This window comes from Lotus japonicus, chromosome 1, assembly GCF_012489685.1.
Source record: "Lotus japonicus ecotype B-129 chromosome 1, LjGifu_v1.2".
Taxonomy (NCBI): Eukaryota; Viridiplantae; Streptophyta; class Magnoliopsida; order Fabales; family Fabaceae; genus Lotus; species Lotus japonicus.
In genome coordinates this window covers 65270757-65291859 of record NC_080041.1, presented here as the reverse complement: position 1 = coordinate 65291859, position 21103 = coordinate 65270757, and the positions used below count along the sequence as shown (strand labels likewise).

The window sequence follows — 21103 nt, the reverse complement described above, 5'->3', positions numbered from 1 at the left end:
CAATATAAGCTTTTCTTTGATATTTTTTATCGTGATAATGTTTTTTTTTTGTCAAATATCGTGATAATGTTATATGAAAGGGCAAGAGCCCAAATAAACAGGCCCGAAGGCCCACTAACTAGAACGTGTGATATATTTTAAATGGATCTATCAGCTTTTAGAGGACGGTCCCAACCCAAAAGTTAACTCCAATGTCCAAAATCAGGCCTTTAAAATTAGGATTAATATATTGATTAAAAAAAAGGGATTGATTTTGACTCAAAAAAAAGGGATTGATTGAAATAGATATCGGATTGATTAGATAAGAGTTTAATTGATTTTCTAAATTATAATTATTTTTTTATTTTAAAAATTATTACTTATTTTCACGTCATTTAAAAAAAAATTACGGATGTCTCTCATAATTTATGGATATTATAAATAAAGGATAAATATGTTTTTGTCCCTAAAATAGCTAAGTATTGGTTTTAGTTCGCCTTTAACTTTTTTTCGTTGATTTTGATTCCCATAAAATAGCTCATTATTGATTTTGGTCCTCCATCCATTTTTGTGGTATTTTGTGGCGGTTTTTTAAACCGCCGCCACAAAATACCACAAAAATAGATTAATGAACTAAAATAAATAATGAGTTATATTATGGGGACCAAAATCAACGAAAAAAATTAAAATCAATAATTTACTCTTTTTAGGACAAAAACATATTTATTCCTTATTTAAAGTACCCCGCTGGTTCTGCCAGAGTCTCACCTTTCTTCGAGTTTGGTTCCTTTGGTTGGGGGTGCGGAAGATGCAAGTTCTTCACTTGAGGAGGGGCCTTCAACAGAGGTTCCAGTTCAGCAACCTCGCCGGCGGGGGGGTGTCCTAAAAAGGTTCCTCCTTGTCAGAGACCTATTGTTCTGCCTCCGGTACTTGAGGAGGTTCAGGAGGATCTTCTCGCCTCTACACCCTTGGCGTCGGAGGCTCCATATCAGTTTAGTGGAGGGCGTTACTTCACGCGATCGAAAAAGACTTGGCTTGTTGGTAAAGTTTTGGAGCTAGAGTTTGAGGGGAATGACATTGATGCTATTCGAGGTATGAAAAAGGTATTCGAGGAACACTTTATGTCTTGATTTATTCTATTCCTATAGGGTTATGCTTGTATAGTCTTAGGGTCTTCTTTTTGGCTTGTATCCCTTGGCTTGGTCTGAATTGCTCTTTTGTTTATTGTGAAGCTGCCTCATTTTTATTGGGGTTGTTCTTTCTCCTTAAGGGTTTTGTCCTTAAGGATTTTTTTGGATAATAATACATAATCCTTTATTTTTCAAAAATAAAATAAAATACATCTTTTAAATAACAAATAAAATATTTATAGGTTTAGATTTCCAAAATGTAAGTGAGAGATGTGCGACTAGGATGATTACCCTTACAAATTGACAATCATGTCCTACTAAATGATATTTTTCTCTTCTCTCTACACTTTAATAGTTTATAACCCAAAAAGTAAAATTAGCAAGTCAAAGGATTATTGCCATTCTTAGATACATGTTCAAATTTGGAATAAAAATCACATTACGGTATAAAATGATCCATATATTTATTAAATTGAAGAAGAAAAAAACCACAAGATCCAAATTTCGTAAGTAATTAGTTCAAAGTTCGATTCTTAAGCGACATATATACAAAAAAAATTAATTCAAAATTCGATTTTTATTCATTTAATGTTGTATTCAATCTTCAAAGATTATTCTATATCTTTCTACCATCAAATACCACCTTAAAAAAATTATCCAACAATCAAACAATCAATTCCTACTATATGATACTTTTTTTCTTCTCTCTATGCTTGAATAGTTTATAATCCAAAAAGAAAACTTTGCAAGTCAAAGGATTATTTGCTATATAAATACATGTATCCAAATTGGGGACAATAAACACATTCCTCCATTCCGGTATAAGATGATGCATATAAATATAATATTTGTTTCAAAAAAGAATAAAAACATTAGATGACAGGTGGACTTAGTTTGGCAAGAACGCGTAGTGTTTGTGTTTGTGTGAGTGAGTGACCCTATTTTTGTTGTAAATTCTTTTGATCGCTGCCTGATTCCATATATTATGACACCAACTTTTGCCGTCACTTTTTGCTCATTCATTGCATTCTCTCTCTGTAAACGCAAAAAGCTTTCTTTCCTTCTTCTTGTTCTTTCCAACTCTTATGCTTCTCTTCTAGGTATCTCTCTCTCACTCTCTTTCAATGGCTTCTTATACTTATGTTATGCTTTTACTTGGGTTTGTCTTTCTATTTTCCACATAATAACTGAATTCACTGTTTTACTGTTTAATGTTTTGTTTCTGAATCTTCCAGACACCCTTGTCCCTATTATTACAACATCTCTGAAAACCCCCCATCAGAAAAAGATTGGTTCTTTTTTTGCTTAACTGTCTGTTTATTGAAATTTTTTGAACTGGGTTTATGTGAAATCATAAATTTTACAGGGTTTCATTAATAGTTCAGTTTCTTGTTGAATGTTCCCATATTCGCCATAGTTACTGTTGAATTTAGACGTTTCTTTAGTCTAGATTACTTATGTGGGGTCCTAACATTGGGTAATAAACCTTTATTTGTGGTAGTTAGAAATTAGGATGATAATTTATAGAGAGACGGTAATTCAGAACTGTAAAACTTAGTTAACAGTCAATAATTCTGGTATTTTGAATGGATAGCAATCCATATTTCAATTTATGGCTTTGACTTTGCTACACAATACATCAATTATGAATTGTGACTTATGTACCTGGAGGCTTCTGATGCAAGTTGGTTCTTTTAACATTGGTACCAAGTTGCTATGTAATTAGAGTCAGTGACAAGTGAAAGACGGTTATGCATTTTCTTGACCCTATCCTATTTGCCTCTTGAATATTGATTCTCTATCTGGCCTTTTAATGATTTTTGTAATTTGAGTTTCTATTTCAAGAATTTTAGTGATAGTTTGATTTGTTGCTTGATGACAACTTGTATATTGCTGTTTCGCAGGCGTCATTGTTTTGAGCGATTTCTGGTGTCGCACATTGTTTTGAGTGATTTCTGGTGTTGGTGCGACGATATTTAACTTTTAGCATTACCTGCAACTTGCAAAGAGGCGATAAGAAAATGCAGTTATATCATCATCCATTTGATTTGGACAGCCAGAAGGTGAGACTTGCATTGGAAGAGAGAGGCATTGATTATACATCTTACCATGTCAATCCTGTAACCGGCAAGAATTTGGATTCCTCATTCTTCAAGATGAATCCCAGTGGAAGGCTACCTGTTTTCCAAAACGGCTCTCACATCATATACAAGACTATTGATATAATCCAGTATGCTCTCTTCACAACTTTTTCATCATTCTGTAATCACTGCCTTGAATAGATGAATATATAAGAAACTCCGTTTTGAAAATTTATGCAGCATTAGATTTTAACCGAAGAAGTTATAAAAAAAAATGAAAATTTGATTGCTGTCAAATCAAAACTACTTTCTGCGTATCTAATTATATATCATTACTCTCCTAACCAATTCCCTTTAAGCTGCCTATTATATATGCTTCTTTGGATAGAGGAGTTGTTTTCAATTTTCATGACTTCTTGGTTGCATAATCACTGAGCAATCTGCCAACTAATAATGAAATATTGAATTGCAATTTACTTTCAACTTCAAGTGCTTTTGTTATGAGCAGACGTTTTATATTGCAATGGATTTTTAGGTACATTGAAAGAATTGCTGAAGTATCCTCAGGGTTTGAGAATATCAGTACCAGCAGCACAGAAGTGATTGAATGGATGCAGAAGATACAAGAGTGGGATCCAAAGTATTTTTCCCTTTCCTATATTCCGGAGAAAAATCGGATTTATGTTTCCAAGTTCATTAGGCGGGTGGTGATAGCTCGAATGTCTGAGTGTCCTGAATTAGCAGGTGCATACCATAAGAAGTTAAGAGAGGTCTATCAGACTGAAGAAAAATTGCAAGACCCAGATGTTTTGAGAAGGAGCAAGGAACATTTGGTTAGATTGCTCGATGAAGCAGAGAGGCAACTAAATGAAACCCCTTATTTAGTAGGTCAGGAGTTTAGCATGGCTGATGTGATGCTCATTCCGGTGTTGGCTCGTTTAGTTCTCTTGGGTTTAGAGAATGAGTATATAACTTGCAGGCCAAACATTGTTGAGTATTGGGTTATGGTTCAGCAGAGACCTAGTTATAGAAAGGTGATTGGTAGGTATTTTGATGGTTGGAGAAAGCACAAAACATTGTTCAAAACTTGGTGCTTTGTTTGTGTTAGAAGTTTTCTGAAGAGGTTCTAGTGAAGTAAATATATATAACTCATGGCTGCCAAAAGGAGGTTTAATAACTGAACATATGAAAGTTTTTTGTGTGTTCTAGATAAGGAGGATTTATATTAGACCTTTTTTTTGTTTTTATTTTCGTCTTCTGTTTTCACTTTTTTTTTTACTTGATAGAGAAGAGGGATTTTTTTTCTTTCTCCCTTACTGAATGATGATGTTTGCATGTTTGGAAGTGTTTTTACAATTGATTCTAAAGTCAAAATCAATTCTGGGAGTAGCTTGAGAGTGTCGAAATTGATTATGAGGAAATAGAAATTGATCCACATATACTATGACCTTGGATTTGTTCCAGGATGAGATGTGAGGGAAATTCAGGAATGCATGTGGTCACTGGTCAGTCTTCAAAGCATCTTTTGACTGTACTAATTTAAGTTTACTCTTGCTATCTTCCTTCATTGTCCAAAGAAGAGACAAATTTTTGTTTCTTCAATCAATCACCAGGTTCTTCACAATGTTGTATACTGATATTGGAACAACGCCTTCCTGGGGTGATTGAGCTTGTTATGTGTACACTAATTTTTGTATTTTGTAAATGTAATCACAACAATAAAGTGCTTATATGAAACACAAGATTCATGTCTTCATACCTTGGATTCTTATTGGTAGAAATTAATAACTACTAAGGCTATCTTTGTACATGTGTTAATAGTAATACTAGTGCAAATTGACATTAGCCTGCATTTTGAGATAAAAAATGGGCAAGACTCTTGTGCAATCTAGCATACACACATTGTTTTAGAATTTTTTAAACAAGTACTTTTAGAATAATAATTAAGAAAATAAAATTAAAAATATTAATGGATGTCTTAACATTATTTCCTAAGGACAAAAAAAAAAATGTAAACAATATTCTTAAGATACTTTTAATTGCTCTTTTGTTTACTGTCAAACTGCCTCGTTTTTATTGGGGTTGTACTCTCTCCTTAAGAGTTTTGTCCTTAAGGGTTTTTTTGTGGATAATAATAGATAATCCTTTATTTTTCAAAAAAAAAAATACTCTTAGATAACAAGATTCTCTAAATAATTGTAAACGTTTTCTTGTCTTAACTAACATATTTTCACTAATTTATCGTTACACAGTCAGCGCATAAAGCAGTAGAGAGCTGGCTAATGAATATTTTTCATTCACAAGAGTTGACATTCGAATCTCAAACTACTAATATTTAAGAGATGAAATGTTGAACCACTACATCAACCAACCAACTTCGTTATATAAATACTCTTTAATACTAAGACATTATTAGTAAGACTTATAAAGATATAAAAAAACTACAGTATAAGAACTCAAAACCTTCACTTTTCATTAAATGATTTTATTCTCTTAATCAACGTATTCTCACAGCCTCACAGCCAGTAGCCGTGAGACTAATTCATCGGCATATGGTCAGTGCATTAAGCAGTAGAGGATTGACCAATGAGTTTTTCCGTTTACAAAACTTGGAAATCAATCGCCCAACCACTTGTCTTAGGGATGAAGTGTTGAATCATTACGCTAACCTACTTGATCTTAAATAATTTACTTTTGGTTGCTGAGATTAATATTTTTTATTTTTTAAAGGAGCATTTAATTAAGATAAAGTTTATATTGAAGAAAATAGGGGAATTTTTTTTTTGGAAGGCAAGAAAAATAGTGGAATAAAATGAAATGCCAGAGAATTTTAGTAGATTTCATGGTTCTTCATTTACAATATAATGAAATGAAATAAAGTATTATAAACCAAGTGGGTTGGTGTAGTGGTTCAGCACTTCATCCTTTAAGCAAGTGGTTGGAGGCCCGAATCCCAACTCTTGCGAATAGAAAAAACTCCTTGGCCAGTCCCCTACCGCTAAGTGCGCTAACCGTGGGGATTAGTCTCACGGCTGTGAGGATACCTTGGTGAAGACCAAGAAATAAAGTATTATAGAATTGCATTCCATTTTATTTAATCAAATGCTACATTTTTTCCTAGTCTTAAATTTGGTATGCGAAACCAATATGTGGTAGATTCAAATTGTACATGCTTGAAGAGTTAGTCTCATTGGGATGTTAATATTTTTGACCCAAACAAGAAAAACATCATGTGTAGTATACTTCTATTACATTGCACCAACAAAATTTGGGATACGAAATAAACCCAACTTCCTTGTTCATATCATAACATATCTAAACATGATCTTAACTCTTTTTTTCCATTCGAATTCGTTTTATTTCATCTAATTCTATTCCAAACATATCCTTGACTAGTGCCCCTTGTAAGCATTCACCTTTTTAGTCTAGAAATCTTAACAAGCTCTAGAAGACCATCATTGACATTTTCTCAACAGAAAGTAAGTGGACATGTACATTGATCATCCTTCAAACCGAAAAAGTTATTGCTTGAAAAACATTCATGAAATATCTTAAACTCCTAAAGAATCAGTGTCTGTTTGGATTTTACACCAAACAGACTTTCACCTGCCTCATAAAGAGATAACGAGTTCCAAAGTGCCGAACGTGGAAGCGTTGACATTGCGCTCAACCAAACACCAAATGCAAAAGCAAACACACCCTTAGTCACTGAGACAATTGTATCTCTCAAGTCTGGAAAGTCAATAAACAAAAATCTAGGCAATTGTTATCAACACAACATGGTCGTTATTCAGATTGAACCATTATAATTCAAATCATCAGACCAAGCATCAAATCATGGATAAAGTAAGTTTGCCATGGAAGGATAGCAGAACACACAACTCTCTACCAAAAATAAAATTTTCAACCAACAAACCCATCACTTATCTAAAAAGGGACCCCAAAAAACCAACGGAAAATTATTCATACATGGCTCCATTTGAACTTCTGAACCATATAAACACCTGGTCTCTAAAATGTAAGGAATAACATAAAAGAAAAAGAATGATGTTGATCCTCTTGATTCAAATGATAAATAAGACAAATTATAGCATGGAATTGCTTAATTACATTTATTACAAATAAAGATAACGAATATTATATCTCAGTTTACACCAGTAGGCACAATATTCATATCCTGATTTATTTAATCACGAAACAACTATTCAGCTTTAATCCACTCATGATAAAAGGTCAGGAGAAATGTTGAATCAAATATTATAATGTCTCATCCATATCCCTGTGAGATTATATCTCTTACGGGAAAGTTTCTTTCATTCCACATGAAACAAAAAATAAAAATCTATATGAAAATTACCTAAATGCACATCAAATTTACCTCACATAATTTACCTTGCTTAAAACTCTCATGTATTGTCATTTTTTCTCTTTTTTGTATTCTCTTTTATTTTTTAGATTTCTTTTCATATGTTTATTGTTTGACATAAATAAGGATGAAAAGACACACACACACACAGAGATATATATAATAAATTCTTTTCTGCAAGAGAAAAACAAACACATTTATCATGAAAAAAATACTTACAAACTAATATTTTCTTATATCCAAAATTAAATTCTATCATTTATTAATGGGTAAATTATCTTTGGCCACTGTTAAAAAGTACTACACACACCCTTATTAATACCAACCACCCTAATATGTAGTGGTAGTGAAAATGTAACACACTTTCAAGTGTGGTACACACTGGGGGATGATAATGATAGGTGTGGGTGATATTAATATCAATGTCCATTATCTTTTAATACATATAAAAAAAATAACACGGATTTTAAAATTTTACACAATAAAAAAAATGAAAATCCCCCCGTGCAATGCACGGGTAAAAAATACTAGTAATATATATAAGAGATGTATCATGTTTTATGTATTAGTTCTTTTTCAAAAGGTGTTAATACTTAATACTTAAGAGGGGGTCGGAAGCAGAAGGAGGGGGATGAGAGAAGGATTAAGAGAAGTAGGACGCCACCACGGAGGGGCTTCTTGCAGAAAATTAAATTGCAGAAATTAAAAACAGGAATTAAAACAGGAGGCTCAGCCTTCCATAAACAGAAAAATAAAACTTGAATAATTAAAACAGGAATTAAAACAGGAGGCTCAGCCTTCCATAAACAGAAAAATAAAACTTGAACAAGATATATATTATATAAACATAGATTACAAAACTGAAACTTAAAAACTGAAAAACTGAAACTTAAAAACAGAAAAGATTGAAAGAAAGGAAAACTGAAGGAGAACTTACAGAAGGAATTCTCTCAGTGTTTCTCTCTCTAAACTCTCTATCTAAGCTCTACCAAACTCTGCTTAACAAGGTTCAGAATGAGCCTATTTAAAGAAAAGATTGGACACTGTTTGAATAGTTCCGGTTGAATAGTTCCGGTAGACGGTACTATTTGACTGGCACTATTTGCTACAGTAAAAAGTCAATTTTACTGTTGCTACAGTACAAAAATTGAATTATTACAGAATAAAATGATTACAAGACGACAAACTTAGCAGAAGTCATCATCATCTGATTCTGTGGTTTGGACAAAATCTGACGACCCAAGAGAGGATGGCTCGGAGACTTTGTGTTGGGGGGCCTTTGAAGATGAGGCCTGCTCAATTGGCTCCTTCAATAATTGAAGAGCAGATTGAAGATTCCTTAGCAAGTCTTCTTCTGTTGAAGCTCCTGCAAGGGCCGCTGTGATGTGGGCCTTTTGATTTAGCAAGAGGCTGGTTTGCGGACTTGCATGCTTGAGATATTTCTGATTGGTTTTGAACCATTGGCTCACATTTTCTTTGTGGGCTTTTGTCGCATCAAAGATTTTCCACCATTTGATGAGAGCCTGTTTGTAAAGGATTGGTTGGGTTTTGGTCTTAAGACCATAACGCCAAGAGAACACCCAAGAGAGGGAAAAGATTGTAAAAAAGTTTAAACAATCTGGATAATTGTTCAACTCTTTGTTCCAGTGTTTAATGAAGTGATTGTATCCCTCAAGAACTTCAGAGGGGAAAATTTCAGCTGTAGGTCCAAAGAAGCTCCACCATGAATGAAACCAATTTGGAAAAGAATATTTGTTGGTCCATTTAAAATAAATGAGCCAAGAATGTTTGAAACTTTTATTTTGCAGACCAAGGATTATATTATCCCAAGCCCTGATATAGTCCCAATAATTAAAACCAACTGGGTCGAAATTCTGGGAGAACTTTTTGTAACTGTTTGGATTTGGTCCAAAGTCCTTGGGACGAAGGACACGGAGGATTTGTAGTGTAGAATGGGTAATCAGGGAATTATCATTTTTATCCCTGAAATGTTTGATTTCCACACTGTTTGTGTCAACCAAAATAAACTCATAGAATCTTTGGTTTTTGATTGGGTGAGTGGGATCAAGATGACTTGGGAAGAGCTTGGTACCAATTTTATTGGCCAGGTTAACTCCTCCAGAATTGTCCCACCATTCTGGTTCGATGAAGGTTTGGAATTTCATATCTGCTTTAGCCAAGTAACCTGAATTTGGGCTAGGTCGGGCAACTGGGCTAGGTTGGGCAACAACAACAGGTTTTTTCCCATCATAAGTTGCTAAGCTTCTGGTTCTATCAATAAAAGCTTGGAGGGATTGAATTTCTTGGTCATCATCTTTGTCTGCGATGCTGGCCCAAGATTTATTTGGAAGTTTGGTGAGGCCTTGAGGTATTTCATCTAAGCCTGCTTGTTTGAAGGCAAGGAGTGTTGGGATGGATAAAGCATAATCTGCTTTAGTTTGTTTTGGTTGGGAAGATTGGGTCTGAGCAGTGGGCTCAATTTTTTGGACAGTGGGTCCAGATTGGTGAGCAGTGGGCTCAGATAAGATTAAAGGATCAGAGATTACAATACCTTTATTCCTGCTTTTGCCTCTTCCTCGTGAGGAGGAGGAGGAGGGGCCTCTGGAGGCCATGTTAGGTTCTTCCCTGCAAATATTCACGAGTAAGAAAATCAGGGAGAGAATTGTTAGATCCTTTTATATATTCAATATCGAAGTCAAAAACGCTTAAAATAGCTTGCCATCTGGCAAAGATATGTTTTGAAGCTAAGTTTTTGACATCTTTTTGTAAGATTTCTTTCGCAGATTTGCAGTCCACACGGACTAAGAATTTTTGATTAATCAAATTAGATTGAAATTTTGAAATAGATAAAACGATTGCTAAAACTTCTTTTTTGACAGTAGAATAATTCTGTTGAGCAGGATTCCAATGTTTTGAAGTAAAAGCAATAATTTGTTCCTTGTCAAAAACCTTTTGTTTCAAAATACCACCAAAGCCAATATCAGAGGCATCAGTTTCAATAATTTTGAAAGCTTGAGGATTAGGGAGATAAAGACAAGGGAGATTCTTGACACGAAGTTTGATTTGTTTGACCACATTGGTATGAATATCGGACCAAGGTGGAGGATCCTTCTTGAGTCTATCATGAAGGGGTTTGATTATGGTACTGAGTTGAGGACAGAAGTCCGCAACATAATTGAGACAACCCAGGAATCTTTGTAGTTGGGTTTTGTCAATGATTTGATCAGGGAATTTATCCGTGAACTCGATGGCTCTATTGATAGGAATGATGGTTCCTTGGTGGATGTTGTGACCAAGGAATCTGATTTTGGTTTGGAACAAACTGACCTTTGTCTTGGATACAGCCAAGCCATTCCTTTTGATTACAGAGATGAACGTATTGAGATGTCTGAAATGTTGATCTAAAGTTTGGGAAAAGATTAGAACATCGTCAATGTAGACAATAGTGAATTTGGAATAAGGATTGAAGATTTCGTTCATAATCCTTTGGAATTCAGATGGGGCGTTCTTTAGCCCAAAAGGCATAACGTTCCACTCATACTGCCCAAAAGGAACAGTAAAAGCAGTTTTATACCTATCCTTCTCTTGCAATTGGATTTGCCAGAATCCAGATTTCATGTCGAATTTTGAAAAGACCTTAGCATCATGCAGTCTGGCTAAGAGATCTTTCTTGTTGGGGATAGGATATCTAATCCAACAAAGGGCTTGATTGAGAGGTTTGTAGTTAATAACCAGCCTAGGGGTTCCCCGTTCTATCTCAGCTTGTTTGTTGACATAGAAGGCTGCACAGGACCAAGGGCTCTTACTCCTGCGAATAAGTTTCTTTTCAAGGAGATCATTGATTTCCTTTTGGCAGAAATGAAGAAGTTCTTCATTCATTTGAATAGGCCTAGCCTTAGTTGGAATCTGTTTGTCCGAAAAATCTTTTTCATAAGGAAGTTCCACCATATGGCTCCTCCTTTCCCAAAAAGCGTTGGGTAGATCAGAACAGATACTGGATTGAATATTTTCCAAAATATTCTCAATCCTTGATTTAACAGAAGGTTGTTGCAATTGATCCTCAATGGTTATGTAAGAGATTTCTTCCTTGAGGAAGTTGATCTGCTTCTCCTTGTAGGATATGACGTTCAAAGTCTTATCTATGGGAGGTTCAGAGAATTTGAACAAGATAGGCTGTCCAAGATGCTGAACAGTGATGCCGTTTTCGTCAGTATTATAGGGGAAGAGCTTCTTAATGAAAGGGGTCCCTATAATGATTTTTTGACTCAAATTTCTGACTAACAGAAATGGAGTTTCGATTTCAAGACTACCATTTTTGATGATAGCTGAGGGGATTTTATACTTGATCTTTAGTCTAGATCCTTCAGCAGCGCTGAGCTTCTCAGTAGTTTTCTCAAAATATCTGGTGGGAATGAGTCCCTCCGAGATACAACTGGAATCTGCCCCTGTGTCAAAGAGGGCAGGGATTTCGAGAATAAAATCTCCTATGAGGATTTTGACATGGATGAAGAATTTCTGAATGGTGACCTGGTTAATATTCTCCAGAAAGTCTTCGCAATTGTTGTTAGGAGCAGGATTGGAATCAGGTACAGAAGAATCATCTTCCTCATAATTTCTAGTCAGTTTTTCTAAGATAAGCTGCTGACTATTTTGGATTTGTTTGAGACTTTTAACCTCAGTCTTGAGGGAATTGACTTCAGATTGAAGGTCTTGAATAGTGACGGGTTTGACCGTAGATTTCTCAAGACGCTTGAAAGTATCTCTAAGATTGAACTTATTGGTGGTTATAGGACTTTTGGGAGGCCTATCTTCAAGAGTAGATCTGAGGCGTTCCAAATAGATTTTCTTTTCCTCAGGATCAGGGATAGAATTAATGGCCCTGAAGAGAAGATCTTGTTCATTGGTCAAAGTGTTGATGGACAAGGTATTGACGGAAGATGATGATTGGGAATCATCATTCTGAATTTGATTTAGGTCTTCAGAGACCTCAGAATCCGAAGGATTAGATTCTTCTTCATCAGAAGTTTGAATGAGGAGATTGTTGATCTTGTCCTCGATCTCAGGTTCAAGATGAAGCTCAGAGATTCTCCTTTTGAGTCTGCAATACCTGCTAATATGGCCTGGCTTGCCGCAGTTGTAGCAGATAACATCTTTTCCTTGAGAGGGTCTAGTCTCAGAAGGGTTCTTTGGAATTTGCGAAAATTGGGGTTTTGATCTAGGCTTGGGTTTCCTATGATCATTCCTACTAGATCTCTTTCTCCATTGTTGTTTGGGAGGAGGATCTTGCTTTCTGGGTTTAGGTTTCTTGGGACAACCTTGAATTCCGAATTGTTCGCAGAAAGTACCCAAATCCCTGCGATTCTGAGACTTCTCCTTAGTGAGTTGCTGTTGGATTTTGTCATCCTGACAGATTTTGAGAGCAACTCTTTGAATGATAGCTATGAGCTGTCCATAACTAAGGGTGTGATATGGGATTTCTCCCCCCGGATTTTGGCTTCTAAGTTTCTCACGAACTTTGTCGCCAAAAGATTTAGGAAGACCGGCCTGGAATTTCTCTTTCCAGAAGGCTTGTTGGCTGTCTTCACGGGTGTAAACCCTGGTCAGGAAGGTATCCTTATACCATCTGAAATCACCCAAAGATTTGCACTTAAGATTGGACAAAAGATCACCAGATCTGTCCTTGATGAGGGAAGGATCTCCAACAAAATGTTGGGCTATGGTAAAGATTAAGGAGTTGACAACATCAGAGATGAACTTGCCATCTTCCATGATAGGATTACCTTCTTCATCAGTCTTGACAGCGGTCAAGATCTGATCCTTCTCGTCTTGAGTGAGATAATTATCCCACCAACCTTTGAGCTGGCCACAGAAACCAGCAACCAAGACTTCAACGATAAGAGATTCAGGACAATTGTTGGCGGTAACATAGGCAGTGGCTACCATAGTCATATTTTGGAGGATTTTGGTGATGCCATACTCGTTTTCACCATCAATATTCCATTCATAGACATTGTTGGCACTGAAGCTTTTGAAGTTTGAAGATTCTTCTAAAAGAAGATCAGGAGCAGTAGCTCTAGGATAGTAGAGCTTGGTTTCTTTTCTCCACTGATTCTTAGAATTGTGAATGATAGTATTGACCGGAATACTTTTGATAGATTGAACGTCAGACTTCATAGATTGAATATCAGAATCAGACTCAACCTTACCATCTTCAATATTATTTAAAGAAGTAGAGGTATTACGAGTAGAAGTACGAGTTTTTGGAGGAGGAGGAGCAGTAATAGTGGGATTAGAAACTGCTTCCGAAGTAGGTTCCGGAGTCTCAGGAGGTTCCGGTGTCTCAGGAATAACTTGTTTGAGAAGCTGAAGTTGCTCTACCACCTTTTGGAGGAGCTCATTGTCAGATTCCTTTTTTGCTCGAAGAGTTTGAGCCGAGTGTTTGGAACGGCTACTGATTTGAAAAGGTTTGAAAAGAGGTTTTTCAAGTTGACATCCTTTAGGGATATCAAGATTAGAAGAGGAAGGTTCAATCTTGACCTTTTCTTTTCCTTTCCTGGAAGAGGAATCCTGCACTTGGGATTCTCCAAGAATTTGAAGATACTTATTGGTATAATTGGATTGTTCCATGAGGTCTTTGATGTCTTTACCAGTGACATCACCTTCTTCTTTCCTAGTCTTGAAGGGAGAAGCTAGGACAGGTGTAGATTGAGCTCCTTTAAGAAGGAAAGGAGTTTTAGGTGGCAGGTTAGAAAGGGTTTCTTTTCCATCCTTATGCTGCCATTTAACCATGTCAATTTGGAAGGGGTAAGATTTCCAATTCTTGTTGGCATAATCTTGAAACCATTCAAAAAAGAAGATGTTTTGCTGGGTTTTCTCAAGGAACCCATAGAATTTTTCTTGGATCTTCTTTCTCTTTTCACCCTGATACTTTGCAAAGAACCATTTTCTTTGCTGAGTCCATCGGTCAGAGTAGAAATCTGCCTTGATACTTCCTTTGTCGATGACGAATTCAGTAGTGATTGCTCCAATGAAATCAGAAGTTTCTCCAGGGGTTTCTAGAGAAGAATACGTTGGAGATAAGGTAGATTGATGATCTTCATCACCCTTGTCATAGGTAGTCTTGACAGGAGTGGTATTGACATATCCAGCCAAATGGATAGTAGATCCGTCATGAGAGAGGGAAGGTCGAGCGCTAGACTCGGGTTGGTTCCTTCTAGTCATAGAAAAAGATCTTCTAGACATGGCGGATTGGAAATCATTTGAGGATGTCCTAATAGATCTAGGGATAGAGAAGGAATTTCTCCTATCAAAGATGAGATCTACTTGGCCAGATTGGTGTTGGATGATTTCACGAAACTCAGGAGTTTCAACAGGTTGGGCTGGAGTAGCCTTTTCCAAAGACCATTTTTCTAGAAGGGTGATATCACTCCATTGGATGGTTTTGGGCACAATAACGTTAGCCTTATCATAATCTGTAAGGAAGAGGGTTGTTTCTCCAGATTTCTCACAATTGGTTCGCAAGAAATAAGATTTGATAGAGTTCATTACCTTGTATTGAACCCTGTAGATCAAAGAGATAGGAATGGAATCCTCTTTCATATCAAGGCCGTGAAGCTTGATATTTAGGAAGAGGACATCAAGGATGTTTTTATCTTCCAGACTAACAGTTAGATCTGGGAAGCAATTGAAAAAGATTGGTCCATTACTCAGGCTGGTTTCAACCGTTCCTAAGAGGGAGTCATGGAATTGATTATGTCTAACATCCCTAAGACAAAGGAGTACAGCGATGTCAAGAGATTTCCTGGTTAGGGGTTTAAGACCAACTTGAACACTACCTATATGAAGATAGTTGAAGTTCTTGCTGATATGTTCTTTGATGCTTTTCTCGGAAAGCAGATGGATTTCTTCATCATCAGATCTGAGCTTATAGGTTTGCTCAACGGTTTCGATAATGAAATATGATCGTTTGAAAAAGGATCCGTTTGGTTTGTAGATCTCAGCATGAGAAATTTTTGGAATTTCCCAGTTGTCAAGATCTTGATTGATATCTTCAAAATGAATTTCTTCTTTGAAGACAGATTTGGATAATTGATTGGATTGATGAGGATGATCGATAGAAGAAGAAGAGGGTTGGGAAGATCTGAAAGAAAGCTTAGAAGAGAAAGAGCGAAGCATCAAGAAAGATAGATCTTCCTCACCCGTAAGTATCATCGCCATCACCTGGTTCTATAGAAACAGATAAATAAATTAGAAATATAAGTTAGGTTCTGCGTTGTTCTTAATAGTTGAGCAGTATATATATATATATATATATATATATATGGTTTACGATTGCACAGACGAAACGGCCCACAGCATGATTGCAGCTCAAATCATGGCGCGTAAGTAGTTTTAGTTTTAGCAAAGGAGTTTCCTGGGTGCTGGCGGTAGCTTGGGATTTGTTTGGCTTGTGGTGGGTTTTTCTAGTGTTTGTAAGGGCTTTTAGTTGGTTTGTCTAGGCTTTGGGTAGATTGGGTTGGGTGCTATATTTTTTGGAGCTGTTTTTTCTTTTGCTAACTGGTGTATTTCATGCCTATTTCCTCTTTAATATAATTTCTTCTTTCGAAAATATATATATATATATATATATATATATATATATATATATATAGATCTTTGACGCTTCCAAAGCTTACAAAGAGAATGTTAATCAATGGTTTAAATCCAATCAGAATTGTCTCAAGCACGCCAGCCCACAATCCAGTCTCTTGCTCAATCAAAAGGCCCACATCACAGCGGCCCTTGCAGGAGCTTCAACAGAAGAAGATTTGCTGAAGAATCTCCAGATAGCCCTTCAATTATTGAAAGAGCCAAAGGAGCAGGTCTCAAAGGCCCCTCAGCAGAAAATCTCCTCACAATCTTCTTTCGGGTCAGATTTTGTCCTGGAAACCACAGAATCAAGTGATGATGACCTTTGCTGAGCTTTGTCATCTTGTAATAATTCGGTTTTGTAATAATTCAATCTCAATTATTGTAATTCACTGTAGCAACAGTAGACTTTTTACTGTAGCAAATAGTACCCGTCAAATAGTACCGGCCACCGGAACTATTCAACTGGAACTATTTAAACAGTGTTCAATCCTTTTCTTTAAATAGGCTCACTCTGAACCTTGTTAATCAGAGTTTAGATACACCAAGATAGAGAAACACTTTGAGAGCTGAGCGTCTGTAAGCTACTTCTCTCTATTTTTTTTTCTTTCAATCTTTCTTTAAAAGTTTTCCTTCAGTTTTTGTAATCTTTCAATCAGTTTATATAATATCAAGTTTTATTATTCTGTTCATGGAAGGCTGAGCCTCCTGTTTTAATTTATTTACTTTCTGCACATTTTTTATTTCTGTGTTAAGCCCCTGCAAGGTGGCGTCCTACTTCTCTTAATCCTCTTCTTTCCCCTCTACTTCTGCTTCCGAACCCCTCTTGGTATCAGAGCCTGATGGGGAAGTAGGAATATGTTAATTAAGTTAGATATAAGTTGTTTATCTGCTTTGTTCTTACATAATTAAGCACTATGGAAACGGATCTAGACTGGTAGTACACTTTTGAACTAAACTAAAATGAAAACCTTTCTTGAAGATCTTCTAGGATTATTACTATTCAGACTTATGATCATATCTGCAGCGGAGGCATTAAGGCAGTAAGTCCCTGTGTGGCGGTAAGTCTATATTTGGGCCATACTACAGATATGATATGTTATTTCTGAATATTCTTAATGTCCTTGTTTAGTTTCTTTTTGTGGTGGCTTAAGTCTGATCCAGATCTATACTGCTCAACTATTAAGAACAACGCAGAGCGTAACTTATATTTCTAATTTATTTATCTGTTTCTATAGAACCAGGTGATGGCGATGATACTTACGGGTGAGGAAGATTTGTCTTTCTTGATGCTTCGCTCTTTTTCCTCCAAGCTTTCATTCAAATCTTCTCAACCCTCTTCTTCTTCCATCGATCATCATCATCATCAATCCAATCAATTGAAATCCAAAAATATTTTCAAAGAAGAAATTCATTTTGAAGACATCAATCAAGATCTCGATAACTGGGAAATTCCAAAAATTTCTCATACTGAGATCTATAAACCAAATGGATCTTTCTTCAAAAGATCCGATTTCATCATCAAAACGGTTGAACAAACCTACAAACTCAGAACAGATGACGAGGAAATTCACCTGCTTTCTGAAAGATCTATCAAAGATCATATCAATAAGAATTTCAACTATCTTCATATAGGAAGTGTTCAAGTTGGCCTAAAACCCATGACTAGAAAGTCTCTTGACATTGCTGTACTTCTTTGTCTTAGAGATGTTAGGCATAATCGTTTCCATGATTCCCTCTTAGGCACGGTTGAAACCAGCCTAAGCAATGGACCAATCTTTTTCAATTGTTTCCCTGACCTAACGGTTAGCCTAGATGATAAAAACATCCTAGACGTTCTCTTCCTGAATATCATGCTTCACGGCCTTGATATGAAGGACGATTTTGTCCCCATCTCTTTAATCTATAGGGTTCAATACAAAGTAATGAACTCTATCAAATCTTATTTCTTACGAACTAATTGTGAGAAATCTGGAGAAACAACTCTTTTCCTTACAGATTATGATAAGGCCAATGTTATCGTTCCCAAAACTATCCAATGGAGCGATATCACCCTTCCGGAAAAATGGTCTTTGGAAAAGGCTGCTCCAGCCCAACCTGTTGAAACCCTTGAATTTCGTGAAATCATCCAACACCAATCTGGTCAAGTTGACCTTATCTTTGATAGAAGAAATTCTTTCTCTATCCCTATATCTATTAGGACATCCTCAAATGATTTCCAATCAGCCATGTCCAAAAGATCCTTGTCCATGTCTAGAACTACTTCTATCAGAAGAAACCAACCCGAGTCTAGTGCTCGACCTTCACTCTCGCATGATGGATCAACAATTCATCTTGCAGGATATGTCAATTCTACTCCTGTCAAGACAACCTATGACAAGGATGAAGATCATCAATCCACTTTGTCTCCAACGTATTCTTCTCTAGAAACCTCTGGAGAAACTTCTGATTTCATTGGAGCTATCACTACTGAATTTGTCATTGACAAAGAAGGCATCCGAACTGACTTTTACTCTGATCGTTGGACTAAGCAAAGAGAATGGTTCTTTGTCAATTACCAAGGTAAGAGGAGAAAGAAAATCCAAGATAAATTTTATGGGTTCCTTGAACTCGCTCAACAAAACATCTTCTTCTTTGACTGGTTTCATGCGTATACCATTAAGAAGAAAATCCCTTACCCTTACCAAGTCGACGTTATTAGTTGGCAGCTTAAGGATGGAAAAGAAACTCTCTCAAACTTACCTCCTAAAACTCCTTTCTTCCTTAAAGGAGCTCAATCTGCACCTGTTTTGGCTTCTCCCTTCAAAACCAGAGAAGGAGAAGGTGATGTCACCAGCAAAGACATTAAAGACCTCATGGAACAGGCCAATTATACCAACAAGTATCTTCAAACCCTTGGAGAGTCTCAAACAAATGATTCTTCTTCTGGAAAAGGGAAAGGAAAGGTCAAGATTGAACCTTCCTCTTCCTCTGCTCCTCCTGATATCCCTAAAGGATGCCAACTGGAAAAGCCTCTATTCAAGCCTTTCCAAATCAGTAGCCGTTCTAGGCACTCGGCTCAATCTCTTCGTGCCAAAAATGAATCTGATAATGAACTTCTCCAAAAGGTTGTTGAGCAACTTAAGCTCCTCAATCAAGTGGTTCCTGAATCTCCTGCTACTACCCCAGTAGCAGTCTCTGCCCCTGCTCCTCCAACAGCAGCTCCTGAGCCAATAATTCGTCGAAGTTCTACGCAGAATACCTCTGCTTCTTCATTGAACAACATCGAAGAAAGAGAATCCGATGATCAATCTGTCAGGAGTATTCCTGTCGTCAACCCAGTCATTCACAATTCTAGGAATCAGTGGAGGAGGGAAACCAAACTCTATTACCCTAGAGCCACCGCTCCTGATCTCCTACTAGAAGAAAAGGATTCTTCAAATTTCAAAAGCTTTAGTGCCAACAATGTCTATGAATGGAACATTGATGGTGAAAATGAGTATGGCATCACCAAAATCCTCCAAAATATGACCATGGTTGCCACTGCTTATGAAACCTCCAACAATTGTCCTGAATCTCTTATTGTCGAAATCTTGGTCGCTGGATTCTGTGGCCAACTCAAAGGTTGGTGGGATAATTATCTCACTGAAGATGAAAAAAATCAAATCTTGACGGCAGTCAAAACTGATGAAGAAGGTAATCCCATTATTGAAGATGGCAAGTTCATTTCTGATGCCGTCAATTCTTTAATCTTTACCATAGCCCAACATTTTGTTGGAGATCCTTCCCTCATCAAAGATAGATCTGGTGATCTTCTGTCCAATCTCAAATGCAAATCTCTAGGTGATTTCAGATGGTATAAAGATACCTTCTTGACTAGAGTCTATACCCGAGAAGACAGTCAACAAGCCTTCTGGAAAGAGAAATTCCTAGCAGGTCTTCCTAAATCTTTTGGCGACAAAGTTCGTGAAAAACTTAGGAGCCAAAATCCTGGGGGAGAAATCCCTTATCAAACTCTTAGTTATGGCCAGCTCATAGCTATCATCCAAAGAGTTGCTCTTAAAATCTGTCAAGATGACAAAATCCAACAGCAACTCACCAAGGAGAAATCTCAAGATCGCAGAGATTTGGGTACCTTCTGTGAACAGTTTGGTATTCAGGGTTGCCCTAAGAAACCTAAACCTAGAAAGCATGATCCTCCTCCTAAACAACAGTGGAGAAGGAAATCTAGCAGAAATCATGACCACAGGAAACCCAAACCTAGGTCTAAACCTCATACCACACAAGTTGCAAAGAACCCTCCTGAGAATAGACCCTCTCAAGGAAAAGATGTCACCTGCTATAACTGTGGTAAGCCAGGCCATATTAGCAGGTATTGCAGACTCAAAAGGAGAATCTCTGAGCTTCATCTTGAACCCGAGATTGAAGACAAAATCAATAATCTTCTCATCCAAACTTCTGATGAAGAAGAATCTGCCCCCTCTGACTCTGAGGTCTCTGAAGACCTAAATCAAATCCAGAATGATGATGATCCCCTATCATCATCTTCGCTCAATGTCCTGACCAATGAGCAAGATTTACTCTTTAGGGCCATTAATTCTATTCCTGACCCTGATGAGAAGAAGATTTACTTGGAACGCCTCAAATTTACTCTTGAGGATAGACCTCCCAAAAATCCTATTACTACCAATAAATTCAATCTAAAAGATACCTTCAGACGTCTTGAAAAATCTACCATCAAACCTGTTACTATTCAAGACCTTCAATCTGAAGTCCATACCCTTAAGGCTGAAGTTAAAAGCCTTAAACAAATCCAAACTAGTCAGCAACTTATCTTAGATAAACTGACTGAAGAAAATTCTGAAGGATCCTCAAGTTCTTCATCAACTCCGAATTCCGCTTCTAACAACAATGTTGGTGATTTCCTAGAAATTATTAAC

The 21103-nt window shown here is 36.6% G+C and overlaps 1 protein-coding gene across 1 annotated transcript; it reads left to right on the top strand.

Annotated features, from left to right (window-relative positions):
• The first annotated feature begins 2054 nt into the window (after positions 1 to 2054).
• LOC130739104 (glutathione S-transferase TCHQD) lies at positions 2055 to 4948 on the top strand. Its single transcript, XM_057591338.1, has 3 exons — positions 2055 to 2209; positions 3014 to 3339; positions 3726 to 4948. Exons 2-3 carry the CDS (start codon positions 3131 to 3133, stop codon positions 4318 to 4320), a joined length of 804 nt encoding a protein of 267 aa, XP_057447321.1. The 5' UTR covers positions 2055 to 2209; positions 3014 to 3130; the 3' UTR covers positions 4321 to 4948.
• The last annotated feature ends 16155 nt before the right edge of the window (positions 4949 to 21103 follow it).